The sequence below is a fragment of the Sus scrofa genome, chromosome 15 (assembly GCF_054392235.1).
Source record: "Sus scrofa isolate SSC_HxYL_T2T_F1_AM1 chromosome 15, Sscrofa_HxYL_maternal_Yorkshire_Landrace_v2.0, whole genome shotgun sequence".
NCBI classification, from domain to species: domain Eukaryota; kingdom Metazoa; phylum Chordata; class Mammalia; order Artiodactyla; family Suidae; genus Sus; species Sus scrofa.
The window spans coordinates 79,410,014-79,426,508 of NC_139397.1; the positions used below are offsets into that span (position 1 = coordinate 79,410,014).

Here is a 16,495-nt window from a genome sequence, read left to right on the forward strand (position 1 = left end):
CCACATTGCTGTGGCTGTGGCATAGGTTGGTGGCTACAGCTCCAACTGGACCCATACCCTGGGAACCTCCATATGCTGTGGATGCAGCCCTCAAAAGACCAAAAAAAAAAAAAACTTGGTAAAAACAGGCAAAGGAGCAAGTAATCATCAAGGAAATAAAATCAGATTATAACTAGACTTTTAAACAGCCTTTTATCATTTTATGCTAAGGAAAGAAAATGTAAATAAGATATTTTATACCTAGTTGTATCTTTTCAACTATAAGATCTGACAAACTGTTACCAACATTCAAGAATTCAGAATATATCATTTCCATGAGAAATATCTGAAGAGTTTTCTACAAAACAGGCAACGTAAATGAAAAGACACTGATATAAAGATTACTGTCAATCAGTAAATATATATTTAAGAACTAAGATTAAATTAGAGCTAAAAGAGAGAAAATATAGTATTTGTCTAATCCTTGATAATATAGATAAGTACGTCTATAACAAAAGGAATAGAAAGTACATAAACATTTAAAGTTACTCTCATTTTTATCACATTGGTATTTCATTCTAAGACTGTGTGCTGTGTGTAAAATGGTAGATAATGTAAATGACTGATAGCTTATTCTAACATTCTTGCCAAGAAATGTGGGCAGCCTCTAGAAGTTAGAAAAGGCATAGAAACACATTTTCCACTAGAGTCTCCAGGTGGAAATGCAGCCGTTGACATCTTGATTTTAGTCCACTGAGACCCAATCCAGACATCTGACCTCAGAATAATAAGATAATAAATTTGTACTAAGCTACCAAGTCCATGGTTTGAAAAACAACGGGTCTAGGGCATGTTACTTAACTTTTCTGAATCTATTTCCTTATCTGTAAAATAAGGATGACAATCACATACAGTTGTTATGATGGTCATGTCAGACATTACATTTTAAGGACATACATGGTGAGAATTACAGAGTTTGTGCTCTATGAATGGTAACTATTAACACTGTTTTTAAAAACAAAGAAATGAATAAGGTCTGAGTCTGGGTATAGCCAATATCTAGGCTGCTGCCCAAATCTTAACTAATATTTTCATCATAGTTATAAGTATCAACTCTATGTTTCTCAAAATAGTGTCACTACCTCCTGCTGTGTATCACCAGCTACTCAATATTTGTGTAATTGTTTAGAAATAGTAAAAAATTTATGCTTGAGTTTTATTTGAAAAACTTTCTATAAAGTCATCTAGATATTTAATAGATAATACAGAAAATTTAACAGCATTCTAAATTTTAAGACATTCCTTCCAAACCACCACACAAATACAGTTTTTCCAAGTCAAAACAGATATCCCTATGCTTGAAATGCTACTGCTAATTTCTAATTTATTCTTACAGGCTAATTTGCAAAATGAAATTGTTTGGCTGATTGGTTTGCAGTAAACATGGTAAACCAAATTGGCTTCTAAATTTAAAAAAAGGTTGAGTCTCCTCTTATAATAATCAAGAAATATTAGAAGAATTAATGGTAATGAAACCTCTATAATTAAAAAGTCAAATTCTGAAAATAACAAGCAGAAATGTACATTAACAGGTAGCAGCCACATAAATTGTTATTCTTGCAAATGGCTTTTTTGAGCTCTTTTCATGGGATAATGCAACCTCCAAAATGCAATTTACTAAATAATATATGTACCATATGTATCATAATTAAGTTCTGCAGTCTTGGGAGAATTTAGTACTATTGAACATAACAGAGATATCAGAAATAGTCCATAAAATTCTAAGAATCATAAAAGAAAGACAAAGTTGTTTAATAGATGCTATGATTTTTAGGTCCGAAATTTTAAAAAATTTTTAGAAAGTAGTAATTATTGTTATCTACATAAATGTAGTCAAAGAAAAATCTTGCTTATGTATAATAGGATTTGAGCTTGAACCCTAGATTTTAAATATAGTAGACTCCATATCCTTTCTCGGAGGTTTTTGAGGACTGATTTTAGGTAATAGCTGTTTGGCATAAAATGTTTTATGAAGTCCAGCTTCTCGAAGTGCTAACTCAAAACGAAGTCTGGGGTCAGAAATTATCTGTAGAAATAAAATACAATTTAAATAAATAGCAACTCATAGAAGTAAATTTTATCATTTAGTTCCATATTATCCCAAGCTGCATAATTTGTTTTTGCTGGATAGATGACTAGATGACAATAAATTTTGTGTATGCAGTGACTACATTCTTGTCATTTTTACTGAAAATAGCCAAACCTTTCTGACATTATCACGTTCCAGTATGTTGGTGCTTTCCAACATAAGATGTATTGAATATTGTATACTAGATTAGTCACAATAAAAAACATTAAATTTATTAAAAGATGGGATAAAAAGAAGCTTACTTTCAGTATTATCATTGACTTATTTATTGATAGCTGAGGTTATAAAATATAAACAACCATTGATTAAAATAAACCTAAACCACAACCTTGTACATCAGTTTTGAAGCAGACATTTTCATTTCTCCATCATTTGGCAATATGTAAATTAAGTTCAAACACATGGCCACGACTTGAGAAACAAAATCAATAGAACTTTTCTTCCAAGGCCGGATTTCTATTTCAAGCAGAACTAGAAAATGCTTTCATCAATCTGATTCTAAGTGGGAATAGACATATGAGTAGTTCAATTTCTGTTTTCATTTATAGCTGATTGGACCTTATTCCTCCTTCCATGAATATTAATGTCAACAGACACAGTTTGCAATGATAAGAAGGTGGCCGCATATGGATTTCAGCTAATGAAGCATTTTACATGAACTCAAAGTCCCCCTAGAGGATGGAATAATAAGCTGTTGAAGGCAGCCCCTCCTTCAAGGAGTTCTTAAACTAATAGACGTAATAAGAATGTGAACAGATAACTACAGTTCGTGGCAACCTGCTCCAAGAGTAGGCACATCTCTTGGTGCCGATGAGACCAGGATGGTCTCAGGCAAGGAAGACCACTGGAGCTAACTGTAAAGTCCAACTTATTCTTCTATAAAGCCAAGGGTTGGGGGAAAGGAAGAGAGATCAAGCAAGAAGGAAGGTACATGCAAATTTAGAGAGGAAATAGGTCAATTTGGGATCAGGGGAATTTGAGTAGAGTACTTACCATTGGGGATTGCTGGTAAAGGACACTGTGAAGACTGGGACTTGAATTTTAAAGGATTGAAAGCCTATGCCAAGGAGTCTGGAGAGCTACTGAGCTTGTGTTTCTGTTTTTAGCATGGAACTAATAGAATCATTGTCACTGTCTAAGACACATCTGATTGTAAGTTCAGGGTGAATTAAGGTGGCAGGGAAAGAGGAGATGGAGGCAGGAGGAGTGCTTAAGAGTCTATTGTGATTGTCTAGACATGAAGTAATATATGCCTAAAACTGGCTGTCTGAAACACCACGAATGGAAGAATCAATAGAACTTGGCAAATGATAAGATACAGGGACCAGGGACAACGATGCAGTTAAGTCAACAATAATACAGAGATTTGTGTCTGAAAAGCAGCAAATTTGAGCCTTAGACCTAGGTGTCTCCTCTTTTGTTCCCAAAGAGTCTCCCTGGTTACTCTCATCCACTTCCAAGGAGTTCTGCTCTTCCACCTGCGTGCTGTTTTGACACCCTGATTATCTCCAGAGTTGTGAGGTTTAAAATATTTTCATTACATAATATTTTCCAATAGGTATCAAGTATTTATGAAGCTCTCTCTCACATGCTGACCTCCATTCCCCCAAATCCCCTCTCCGGGGGGGGATCAGTTTTTTGGAAGCATGTATTAGAAACCTTCACCTAAAACTTGACATGAACAAAACAAATACTCTCTCCCCTAAGTCTGATTTTCTTTCTGCATTCTTTTTTTTTTTTTTTGTCTTTTTAGCTATTTCTTGGGCCGCTCACGCGGCATATGGAGGTTCCCAGGCTAGGGGTCGAATCAGAGCTGTAGCCACCAGGCTACGCCAAAGCCACAGCAACACGGGATCCGAGCCGCGTCTGCAACCTACACCACAGCTCACGGCAACGCCAGATCCTTAACCCACTGAGCAAGGGCAGGGACCGAACCTGCAACCTCATGGTTCCTAGTTGGATTCGTTAACCACTGCGCCACAACGGGAACTCCTCTTTCTGCATTCTTATATGGTTAATGGCAGCACCACATAATGATGATCATTTACTGAATTACTACTAGGTGCCAGACAAAATTCTAGACAACTGACATTTATCATCCTAATCCTCACAAGAACCTTGTAAATTATTATTTTACAGAAGAAGTAAACAAGACATGGGATGTTAATAGCTTACACAAGTTCACACAGCCAGTAAACAGTGGATGTGGATTTGAATCCAAAATGCAGGCTCTTTTCAGTATCATGAGCTGCCTAGTTTAGAATCACCCTCACTTTCATTATTCCCTCCTCCTCTTAGCCAGAGCCTTCCATGCCCCCCACCCCTCATCCCTTTGCTCCATCCTATTCCACTCCACCCCACTGCTACGAGGGCTCCACCATCTTAAAAGGACCTGATCCTACCTCCACCAACTTTCTATTCAGGACACGTTGCTATAACATAAATCTGGTTATACAATTCGCCTGGTTCAGTCTCACCTCTGCTCACAGGATAAAGGTCAAAAGTCTCAGCAAGTAAGATCTACTGTACTTTTTGGTCTGACCGGAACTTATGCTTCCAGTCTCATCTTCCAGCATCCCCCTTACCATGTACCTTACATTGAGGACATACTGGTAAGCGCCTCTTTCCACCCTTTTCTGCTTGGTGAAAACTTTACTTCATCAACTTAGCTACCTGAAAGCTTTCCAGCTTCTGACTTCAATTCTTTGCCAGCTCCGCTGCCCTCCTGGCTTTGGCTTCTAGAGATACTCATGCATTTTCTAATTAATCCTTCTCCCTAGCCCACCCACCCCCCAATCTATTTTTGCTGTTGGTTTTAGCTTAAATCATTTGGAATGAATTCAGTTACTGCTGCCAAAATTCCTCAACTAAGATAGAGTTTTGTTGTTTCTACTTTCTCTGACTTCCCATTCAGGCTTGCCCATCTACTCCCCTCCTTCTGCCATGCAGTCCTTCGTCCCCATTATAGGAGTGATCTCACCCTACAGGCATTGTTCTCCTGCGTGCTACCTTCCTTCCCAATCCACTCCCCTGCTCACTTCCTCTGAATAGAACAAGTTTGTTTTGGTCCAGATGCAGCCCTGGTACCTGGCTGAGTGCCAGATATAGTATATGCTCCCTAACTATTTGTTTAATTAATATGTGAATTTTTCTTTTGTTTTGTTTTGTTTTTTGAGGGCTGAGCTATAGCTACCAGCCACAGCCATGAAGGATCTCAGCCACATCTGCGACCCACTTCACAGTTCATGGCATTGCCAGATCCCAGATCCACTGAGCAAGGCCAGGGATTGACCTCACATCCTCATGGATCCTAGTTGGGTTTGTAACCACTGAGCCACAACGGCCATAAAAAGACGAACTCCCAAACTGTTCGTCTTTTTATCCCCTAGCAAAGTATACTGCACATAGTAGAAGGTGACTCAATTTATTTGTCACTGAGTGAATGGACAATGTTTCCTGCTTTATAAATTAATTGAATAAGCATGGAGCTTTTCTTAGATCTGCAAAGTGAATTACTTTCTCCTATAACTTCAGTGATATCCGTTCATTCATGTGATCTGGCTTCTTCTCTTCCACCCATACGTCTAAAGAGACTAAAAAAATCCCTTCTCAGTTATAGAAACAGATTAAATGATTCAGAAGTTCTTAGAATTAGTTAAATGACCTCTTAATACCTTTTTCCACAGCAAAAGTTTTATCATTAGCTCTGATATATTATCTTCTGTTCATTTTTTTTTCTTTAGGGCCACAACAGCGGCAAAAGGAAGTTTCTGGGCTAGGAGTTTAATTGGAATTGTGGTTGCCCGCTTACACCACAGCCACAGCTATAGGGGATCCGAGGAGCATCTGCAATCTACACCACAGCTCATGGCAACACCAGATCCTTAACCCACTGATCAAGGCCAGGGATTGACTCCACATCCTCATGGATACTAGTCGGGTTCTTAACCTGCTGAGGCACAGTGGGAACACCCCTTTTTTTTTTTTTTTTTTTTTTTTTTTTTTTCAAATGGCCGCAATGGTGGCACATTGAAATTCCCAGGTCAGGGATTGAATTTGAGCAGCAGCTGAGACCCATGCCAGGCTGGGGATCCAACTCAGGCCTCTGCAGTGACCCGCCAGCTGCTGTCAGATGCTCAACCTGCTGTACCACAGAAGTCTGTGTTCATTTTAAATTTCAGAAAGCTTCCCTCTACTTTGTCTTATGAGTATCATCAGTTGTTTCTTTAAGAGAATTTATGTTATTCATTTAAACAAATTCTGAATATGATAAATATTTAAAAATACAATATTAACACAACTTGGAAGTAAAATTTTATAAAATTATTTTTTAGATTAAAATAATTTTCAATGACAGATTCATAACCTTTTCAGATAAAATACTTTGTGCTATGGTTACCTAAGAACTATTTTATAATATTAAGAATTTTTCAGTAATTATGTGTTATCATATAGAAATAAAAATTATGCTAATATGCATGTTATTTAAGTGTAAATATTGAAAATAATTTGTAAACCAAACACACACTTCTACAGTTCTTAGCATTATCACAGCTTTTGCATCAATCGTGCTAATTTTCATAATTACCTGCTGTTCATTGTATGTATTCAATGTGAAGAGTGGCTTTTGGAGAATAAATTCTTCTTCAATTCCAATACCCATCCTCGCTTTTGATGCCATTGTATCTGACATCATTCTAACAGGATCGAATTGAGCAACAATAGCAACCTAAAGGAAGAGAAAGTGTGGCTACTTGGAACAAGATACAAGCCAGATACTTCTGGGCAACATTATTAATGCTTAATGTCCACTAAACTTAAGAAATTTTATTAAAGATTATACAATTACCATTATGATTAAATTTAGATTAAAATTTCTGCTCCAAAGCCAAGGGAAATTTTACATAGAAAATCTGTACATTTAACCACCTGGATGTAACAAAAGCAAAAAACATTAATTTTTAACCATTAGCTATTTATGGCTATAGCAACAACCCCACAAAGCTTTCTAGAAAGTTTCATCTGATTAAGATGAATCCAGAGCATATCATTTATGGGTTAAAGTCATGTGTGTTGACATTGGTGAGCAATATGTGTGAGTTTCCATTGTACCAAACAACTAGATTTCCAGGGACTGTTAAAAAACCATTGTTTCCCCTTCTACTGAAGAACTGCAGAGTCATTTTAACCCAAATGCCCTTGTCTTTTATGATAATTGAAATCATTCAAACCTGCATGCTAATAAAAAGCCACTAATTTTGTAAATTATATGCACCATTAATAACACCTGCCTGTGAATTCCTAAAGTCAAGAATTAGCATTAAGAAAATGGCATTTTTTAATGCCATTTAGAAATTGTAATGACATAACTGGGGGGTTGACATACTTTAATTATTATAGGTTTCCCAGCCAAAATGTCTTATGCTAGAGTTCTAAACACCGATTACAGACAACGGGCACATATATTTTCTCTCTCAAGAGGCTCACAGATGGAAAGAATCCTAATCATAGGGATTCTGTAGTTATCAAAATTTCATTTTGAACAAGAATGTGTTTAGTAATAGTGATGTTAAGTTTTGTCCCCAGAAGGATATGGTCATTATTTGTTAATGAATGATTTAAATTTTGTTGAATCTAAGATGACCAAAGCTTTTTACCAAGTGTGATATAATTGTATGCATTTATACTTCTTCTATACTGTCTCATTTAACTAGATTTCTTTGATTTGAATCTAGTTTGACATTTACTATCTATGTGACTTTGGGAACCTTTAGGCCACCTCTGTTACATCTTCTATAAAATAGTAATATTAATAATACCTGCTTTATAGGGTTGTGGTAGAAATTAAATGAGGCAAAACTTGAGAGCATGTAGAAGAAGACTTTATACTATAAATATTAAAAAAATATTAATGCCCCTTACTACAAACCTGTGGGGCCAGGACTATAATTATTACTATTCCCATTTTTCGAAGGAGAAAACGAAGCTTAGGGTGATTAAATACAAGACCTAAGTCTCCTCTGCCAGTAAGTAGAGAACTGGGTTGTACCAGGTTTGAAGGATACTAGAGGCCAAGTTCTTATCCAAGATTCCACACTGCCCTCACCGGCATAGAAGGAAAACCCAACAGTCATTTCCTTTCAGCTGGGAAATGGAATCAGGGAAGACTTTAGGGCTTGTGAGTTGAGCTAATCACTTTCAGGTTAAAAACTGAAAAATTACCAAGGTAAACTATTTTATCACATTTCCCCAGTTCTTAAATCCTTGCTTTTGCCATCAACTATACTCTCAAAACTTTTGCCTACTTTTATGAACCAGAGAAATGGGAGGCTTTTATGTCTCTACAAAAACAGTAGTTTTAAAAAGTGGTTTTAAACCCCTTTGCTGACTGTGGGATAGGTTGCAACAGAGGTCCCCACCCTATAGAGGATTATCTTGCTCAAGCTCCACGTTTTTTGGAGGAAAGTAAAATCCTTGGGCTGGATGTAGAGTCTCACAGCTATAATGGATACTCTTCGGCTTCTAAACTGGAGGTAATGTGGAGGTATTTAAATCTTGGGACAGCTTTTTACAACGTGCTGATAAAGTTCTCTTAATATACTAAGAAACTGGAAATGGCTCAATATAAATCTAATTGCCCCCAGGAATGAAGGTTGGTGTCCCAATTTGGAGAAGTTACATTTTATATAGCAGATGTCATGAACTAAGCTCTAGTAATAACTCTATTAAGAGCACTTAGAAACTTTTTTTTTTAAACCGCCCATGAAAATTTCCAAACTAAAAACACCTGTTTCCTAAGGGCTTCCAGCCGCCTCTCTCTCTCTTCTTCTTCAAGTGCTTCTTGAAGGGCCACTTCTTTTTTCTCCATCAAACGCTTTTCCAATACTTCTTGTCTATATTTAACCCTTTAAAAAAGAACACACAAGGAAGATGGGACATCAGGATAATGTTGCAGATTCTGTGGATAGGAGGATGGGACAGAAGGCATCTCTGAAGTGACACCACTGTCCTTTGGTTTTTACTTACTTTTGGCAGATTTCACATGTCAAAGCAATAAAGGACGCTTACATAAAATACAACTTATAATAATTCTAATAACAATCATAGCAGGTCACAGGGCAGGAAAACATGGGGTAAAATCCAATTTATCTTTCTTCATTGAAATCACTGTATTAACTGTCAGCTGCCACAGCTGCAGGTAATCCAACTCAACAGATGGGTTGACAACCATCTCTTTGTTCTTTCAGCACTCTTCTAAATTTTAACATGATTTTAGTTGTTCAAAGACTCTCTTACTGACTAGATATACATAATTTTACAAAGAATAGTAAATAAAATACTACAATAATATGCCCGAAGTTTCACAATTGCTAGAATTTAAAACAAACATTATCTATATTGTCACTCATTTTGTCGTGAATGCCTTGAGTGGATGTGTGTGTGTGTGTGTGTGTGTGTGTGTGTGTGAGTGTGTGTTAAGAAACTTTGAGAATTGCATTTTGACTGTAGATGGCAGCAAAAACATGACTTTCCCTTAGCATTCTGTTTCCATCCTCCTTAAAATCAGCAGATATTTAAATACTTGTTTTAATACTCCTAAATTTGGCCCATCTCTGCTGCCTTTGGGGGGCAGCCTTCCTAACTACCCTCTTGCCCTAGCTATTCTTCTATTGAATTACAGAGATAAAATGTCTTTTCAAAAAAAGTAGGCACTTGGGTTCTCGAGGGAGTTGGAGGCCATTGCCTCTAGCTTCCATCACTGGCAATTTAGATTAACTTTCTCAATGGCATCAAGTCACAAGTGTGCTTTGCCCTTAGTGTGCCCACCTGCATTTTCTATCGATGTCTCTTCACTAGACCCTTTTTATTCTGGATCCTGACATTTACTGAGGTGTTCACTATGCACCAAGTCTTGTGCTAAGAGCTTTACCTGTTTTTAGTTCATTTAGACTTCACATGATGGGGGTCCCATTATTGATCCCATGTTGAGGCACTATTATTATTATTATTATTATTTGGCCGTGTCTATGGCATGCGGAAGTTCCCTGGGCCAGGAATCAAACCTGTGCCACTATTGTGACCTGCGCTGAGGTTGTGGCAATGCCAGATTCTTAACCCACTAGGCCAAAAAGGAACTTCCTGGGGTACCATTATTGACCCCTTTTTAAAGATAAAGCCATGGAGGTATAGACAGATCCTATAACTTGTCTGAGTTCTCACACACAGTAAGTGGAAGAGCCTGAGATCAAACTCAGGCAGACTGGCCACAGAGCCCCCGCCCCACCCTCACTCCATTCCCAGCCCCATGTAGTGAACCACTATGCTCCTCTCTTCTCCCCCGATGGCTCTCCTCACCTCACTGACTTACAAATACCTACTGTGTGCCAAATTCTGTGGTGGTCATGGACAGCACACTGAGAAAAAGTCTGCTCTTAAACAGTTTATGGTTTAACAGAGACAAAAGACAAGCCTAAGAACTAAACGAGGCGTGCGATGTCTTCAGAGAGGTATAAATAAGGTCCACTGAGAATTAGAAGGTGAGATGACTACTTGCCAGTTTGTAAGAAAGACTGGTAGGCTTCAGAAAGAGCTTAACAGAGGAGGCAGCATCTAAGCTGGATCTTGAGGACCAGGATTTGGAGAGGGCAGAAGTCATGGAAGCCAAGGTGGAGCCGAAGGAGAGCCAAGATGAGGGCGGGTCTGGGAGACACTCACCAGCAGGCTCAGCATCTAATAGTGGGTGTCTTCTGCAGTTTTGCTCCCTGGGTGCCTTGATTCCCCCACCTAGTCACAGCTCCAAGAGGGGAAGGGTTCAGAGTGGCGAGAACAGAGCCAGTGGGAGAGCAATGATAGAAAAGCCCAGAAAAGCATGGGGAAGCTGAGCCTGGTAGTTAGTCATGTGGTTCCCTCAATGATTTGCTCCTGGGGAGGAAAACACTTTAAAACCAGGTTGCTTCTGGGGTTGGCGTTGAAGCAGCAACTCTGGGAAGGAGAGGAGGGAAGCAGGCAGCGGCTCCTTGTAGGGTACAAAACCCAGAATGAGGTTTGAAAGGAAGATCCTGAGCTCCCTTGATAGCTGTGGCTGTTCTCCCACCATCTCCCAATTCAGCAGCCAGTACAGATACACAGATGCAAGAATCACAGACTAGATTTCTTCCTTTTCCCAATGCCTCCCTGTCATGGAAAGCTCTATTTCTCATTCCCTCCATCTTCGCTAAGGCATGACACAATCTCCCTAATGAGGTTCTACTCAATTTAAGCACTGAGTACAAGCTAAGTGAACTACTCAGAAGGTTCAATTAAAAGACACCCTGGGATTTCCACAATTACCATATGTTAATTCTCAGAACCTTTGAAAAGTTCCTCATCCTTTGGGATGTAGAGATTGCTTTGTCTGCAACAAAGTTTGGGTTACTTTACGGAAGAGTAAGAATTGTTTTAGTTAGAGGACCTCGACTGGTGAGGAAGAGATTGCAAAGGAGAGTGAGGCATTTGAGCATTTGAGTGGTAAAGAAGGTTGGCTCATGCTCTTCTTTGAGGCGCCCTCATTTATTCAACAAAACTTGGAACACCTCTCCGCATCCAGCACTGTGCTAGGTACCGGAGCTGCAATTTCAGCACTGGAGGATGTGCTCCTGTCCTCATAGAACTGACCATCTAATGCAGATACAATGACCAAGGCAATTATGACACAGGATGACTCTTGCTCTGATGGGACAGTGGGGCAGAGGCCATGGGAAAGGGTAGGCACCTTTGCCAGAATTGGGGCATTCAGGGGAGCATCCAATAGGAAGTGCTCTGAATTGCAGACCTGAAATAAGGGGGGGGGGCAGGAATTCATCAGAGAGGGAGGTAAAAGAAAGAATGTTCTAGGCGGAAAAAAAAGCATATGAAGGCCCAGAGGTTGGAGAGCATGGTACTTTTGAAAAACTGAAAAATATTTGGAATGAGTGAAAATGAAAAAAATGTAAGGTGAGGAGTGCCAAGAACTGAGGCTGGGAGGCAACGGAGGCCAGACTGTAGGAGCTCTGCAAGCATGAGAGCTTTGATCAGGGAAATGTGACCAGAAAATTCCTGCCATGTGGAGAAGGGATTGCAAGGAGGCAAGACTACAGAGAATTATCCAGATGCAAGTTGATGGTTTCCTGAATTAGGTCAGGGGTGCTGGCAGGAACTGGGGAGAAGACATGGATTTAAAATTTATGTAGAAAATAGAATAAAGAGGACTTAATAGTTTGTTGGGTTTTTTTTATGGTAGAGAGAGGAAGAGGTTAAGGTCTCTGTCTTGCATGGTGAACAGTGGCATCCATCACTAAAACTGAGGACTTAGAGAAAAAGGGAAGAGAAGGAATAAAGTTTAGTTTAGACACAGACCGGCTGTCATAAGATCTGGGCTAGAGAAATAGATAAGGGTCTTTATCAATGGCAGGGATCGAGATCATGGGATAGGTGACATCAACTAGGAAGAGACAAGAGTAAGAGGAGAGATAGCCTTCACTCATTCCTAGTGAAACAATTTTTTTCCATATATTTTCAGTATTTATAATTTTTTCTCATTCATTCATTCATTCATTCATTCATTAGGTGCCCACCCTGTGCTGAGTGCTGTTCTAGGGTGGGTGATCCACACTGATTTAAAAAAAACCTATTCTCGGAGTTCCCATTGTGGCTCAGCAGAAATGAATCTGACTAGGAATCATGAGGTTTCAGGTTTGATCCCTGGCCTCGCTCAGTGCATTAAGGATCTGGCGTTGCTGTGAGCTGTGGTGTAGGTCGCTGATGCTGCTTGAATCCTGTGTAGCTGTGGCTGTGGCATAGGCAGGCAGCTGTAGCTCTGATTTGACCCCTAGCCTGGGAACCTCCACATGCCGTGGTGCAGCCCTAAAGAGCAAAAAATAAATAAATAAACCTGTTCTCATAGTTTCATTTCTGAACACATATATTCATGTATTTAGAAAGTTTAATTTCTTTTCAAAAAAGGGGGAAATTAATTTCTCCACTCTGCTGCAACCCAAGGAAGAAACTTAAGAAAGGGATAGAAAGGGAGGAAACTATGTAGGAGAATGAGGAGAAATGGTGGCAAAGAAGCTAAGGAAATGGGATCAGCAACGTCACACACTACAGAAGATCAGTTATAACCCAAGATAATCATTGGACTAAATAACAGGGAGCCATTGGTGATCTTGGCAATTGCAGTAGAGAGCTGGCTGAAGATTAGCAGGAGATAAGGAAGCAGAAGGGAGTAGAGACAACCCCTTCTCTAGGGGGTTGCCCATAGGGAGGAGAGAGGCAGGGCGATGCTGGAGGCAGTGTAGGGCTGATGACGGCTGCATTGTCTCCAAAGTGATGATCAAGATGATTCTGACTACCCTGAAGAACTGGCTATGAGAAAATTTAAGGGAACAGACACACTGAAATTCTTTCTTTTTAGAGACGCTATCGTTTAAACGCAAATAATAATTCACTTTCAAGGAGGAAACTCTTGGTGCCTCTTTCTTTTCCCAATCTGGATAGAAAAATGTCTGTGCCTAAGGAGAAGTGATGCAGAAAAACTCCTGGGAGAGAGCCAAACACTCACATATTCATAGGGAAAGAAAATAGCAACACAGTAAAGTCAATCATTTGGAAAATTTTCCACATAAATTCCTTTAGCCATTTGAAGTAGCAGATTTTCTCCAAATTAAACTGTTGCTATGAAAGTCAATGTCAGGAAGTGGCCAAACTCAACAGTCTTTAAGCTGTGCACTGAATTACCAAACAAGAGTCCTAGGTTCATCTCTCAGTCTGCTTTCTGCTCCCTGAGTCGATGAAGTTGAGAGTGCTGCAGGGAAGGCCTTTTGGGGTCCTCTTGGGGGAGAAGGAGCATCATACTGTTCAAAAGCAACAGCTGCTGCAGAATCAGGCACAGCACTAACAATAATCTGAAAAGAATTTTGTTTAAGCCTCAGGGCCTGAGTGTAGTTGAAGGGACAAGAAGCTTTCATGCAGAAAAGAGAATTTATGTATCGTTTTGGAGACTTTTTATGTGTGTATTCCACTCTGAGGGGACATGTATACACAAATGCACATGGTTTGGAAATGCCATGACTTCAGTAACAGCCTCCCTTTGCTTTGGTGAAACTTCATAAGGACTGGGCAAAATATTAAGTACAAAATCGTGACCTCCCTCCTATACAGGTAACCTCAGACTAAAAAGAAGCTATAACAACTGAGAGAGGAAAAAAGACTTCTGAATAATTGCCGATAGTGGAAGGTTCTACAACTTTTTTTTTTTTTTTAAGCTTAAGCAGTAAATAAAACAGTATTAACCACACATCTTAATTACGTTACTCTAACTGCTACAGAATTCCTACAAAAAATGTTTCAGGGAAGTGATTTGCCCTGCTGAATTAAAGGCAGTTTCTAAACAAATTTGCTACTTCATTTTGAGGCTTAAACTCAACATTGAACAAGAATGATTTTAAACAGGCACATGCTGGAGGTGCTATTGCCAGAGGGGTTTCAGTGGCAGCATCATAGTGAACTTGTTTCTGCCTGCTGGGAAATCTAGTTTTGGCTTAAAGCCTACTCAGAAAGCTGTTCTTCCCACCAAGAAAAGAGAACCTCCCCACCCCCGCCCCTGCCCAATTAGCTCTAGGGGACTCCAGCAGAGAACAGTGTGCGGATCAAAACGTAAGCAAGCCAGGTGGCAGCACCTGTCCAAAGGTGGAGGGCTGAGGGAAAGGAGGTGGAGAAGCTAAGAAAGAGACAAGAAGGGAAATGGCATGGGCAGCAAGACTCAACTCCGTGGGGTCTTAGCTAAGGGCATAAGAAGAGACCAGTTTCTGCCAATATAATGTGAATCCTGATACAAGGCAGTGACATCCTGGTACAGATCAGCATGGGACAAGAACAAAGAGGATTCACAGAGAACCCGCAGAACCAGGAGATGAACCCACGCCAGCCTCAAACAGAGACTATTCTTCCAGCTCAGAGCGTCTACTGGTTCCTTTGTGGGGTGTAAAGGCGAGTTCCTATTGGACTCTATTCTTTAATTGATTCATTTAGTTCATCCACATAGAGTTATCTGAGCACCTACTATATGCCAAGCACTGCCTCGAGTGCTCAGGATTCAATAGTGAAAAATAAAAACCAAACAAGGTTTTCGCACCCCCTTAAATCTTACATTATTTGTGGTTTGTTCTATATAAGCATGCCTAAATTAACATCCTAGTAAAACATGTAAAATTGTTTTAATAAGTTATTTTTGAATTTATCACAAAATCCTAAATTAGAGAGTTCCTTTTTATATTGTTACAGAGTGATGGTTCTCAACTACAACAGTCATTAGAATCACAGGAACTTATAAAAACTTCTGGTACCAGGGCCTCACACCACACTAATTATGTCATAATCTGGTGCAGGGGCTCAAGCATTGTTATTTTGTTAATAGTTCCCCAGATAATTCTACTGGGCAGCCTGGTCTGAAGTGCAACCTGGCCCCAAGGGTGCCTAATTTGCACTAATATCAGAATCACCTCAAGGGCTTGTTCGAGCTCAGATTGCTTGATCATCTCCAGAGTTTCTGACTCACTAACAGAGAGGTGGTGCTTGAAAATCTGCATCTCTAAGAAGGTTCCAGGTGATGCCGATTCCACTGGTATGGGAGGGACTACACTTTGAGAACCACAGCAAAGATATTTAGAGACTCTACCTGCCTACTATTAGTGAGACAAAATCAGGTACAAATTACTATCAGATAGGTCTTCTTATTTCTTTTGCCTGTGCTAAACATTACACTTACCTGTCTTGGACTGATCCAAACTTGAAGTTCCTGTTTTCATGCTATTGACATTCAAGAGCAGAATCTTTCCACTCGACCCCACCCCAGTGGCCCTAACACACATATGACAAGTTCTTCCACTGACAGTGGTCCTCCCAGGCTTGGGTCAATGTTCCTGATGGGCAGTTGCAACATTGACTGTTACTGTACCTCTTTCTTTCCCTCCAGTGGACAAAACACTGATGTATCCTGATGACCTTCAAAAGCCTCAGGCTCCTGATAATATTTAAAGGTCTATTCAATAAAATCATAGGAATAACTTGAAAGCATTTCAGCCTTAAAAAGGAGCTATGAGCCACTTTCCCTGGGAATAGTTGTTGCAGCTCCAGGGGGTAGATATTTTTCGTCCTAGAAATGAAAACCTATAAATGAGAGTGATACGCATTTTCCTGTTGGTTGTAATCAGTTCCAACTTAGCCATCTGAGTTCATTTGAGTTGGAAATGCAGAGATCTAAACAGCTGTGAAGCAAGGACTTAAATCTGGGAATTCAGAGCTGAATATGGGACAAGATGTGAGGAGAGGGTTACTGAAAGAATCCTGCAT

At 39.5% G+C, this 16,495-nt stretch overlaps 1 protein-coding gene across 5 annotated transcripts in view; it reads right to left on the minus strand.

The window, feature by feature from the left end:
* CCDC148 (coiled-coil domain containing 148) overlaps positions 1–16,495 on the minus strand; it is a 370,013-nt gene that overhangs the window by 98,855 nt on the left and 254,663 nt on the right. For 3 of the 5 annotated variants that reach the window (XR_014830488.1, XM_021076459.2, XM_085001195.1), the window contains 3 exons: positions 8,916–9,033; positions 6,717–6,857; positions 167–2,065 (listed from right to left, as the gene is read on the minus strand). Coding sequence is in view for 2 of the 5 variants with exons in the window: in XM_021076459.2 (XP_020932118.1) it covers positions 1,919–2,065; positions 6,717–6,857; positions 8,916–9,033 (406 nt within the window). In the remaining 3 variants the exon portion in view is untranslated. Of the gene's footprint in view, positions 1–166; positions 2,066–6,716; positions 6,858–8,915; positions 9,034–16,495 lie in introns of those variants that run through there. The other 2 variants (XR_014830489.1, XR_014830487.1) reach the window with 2 other exon arrangements.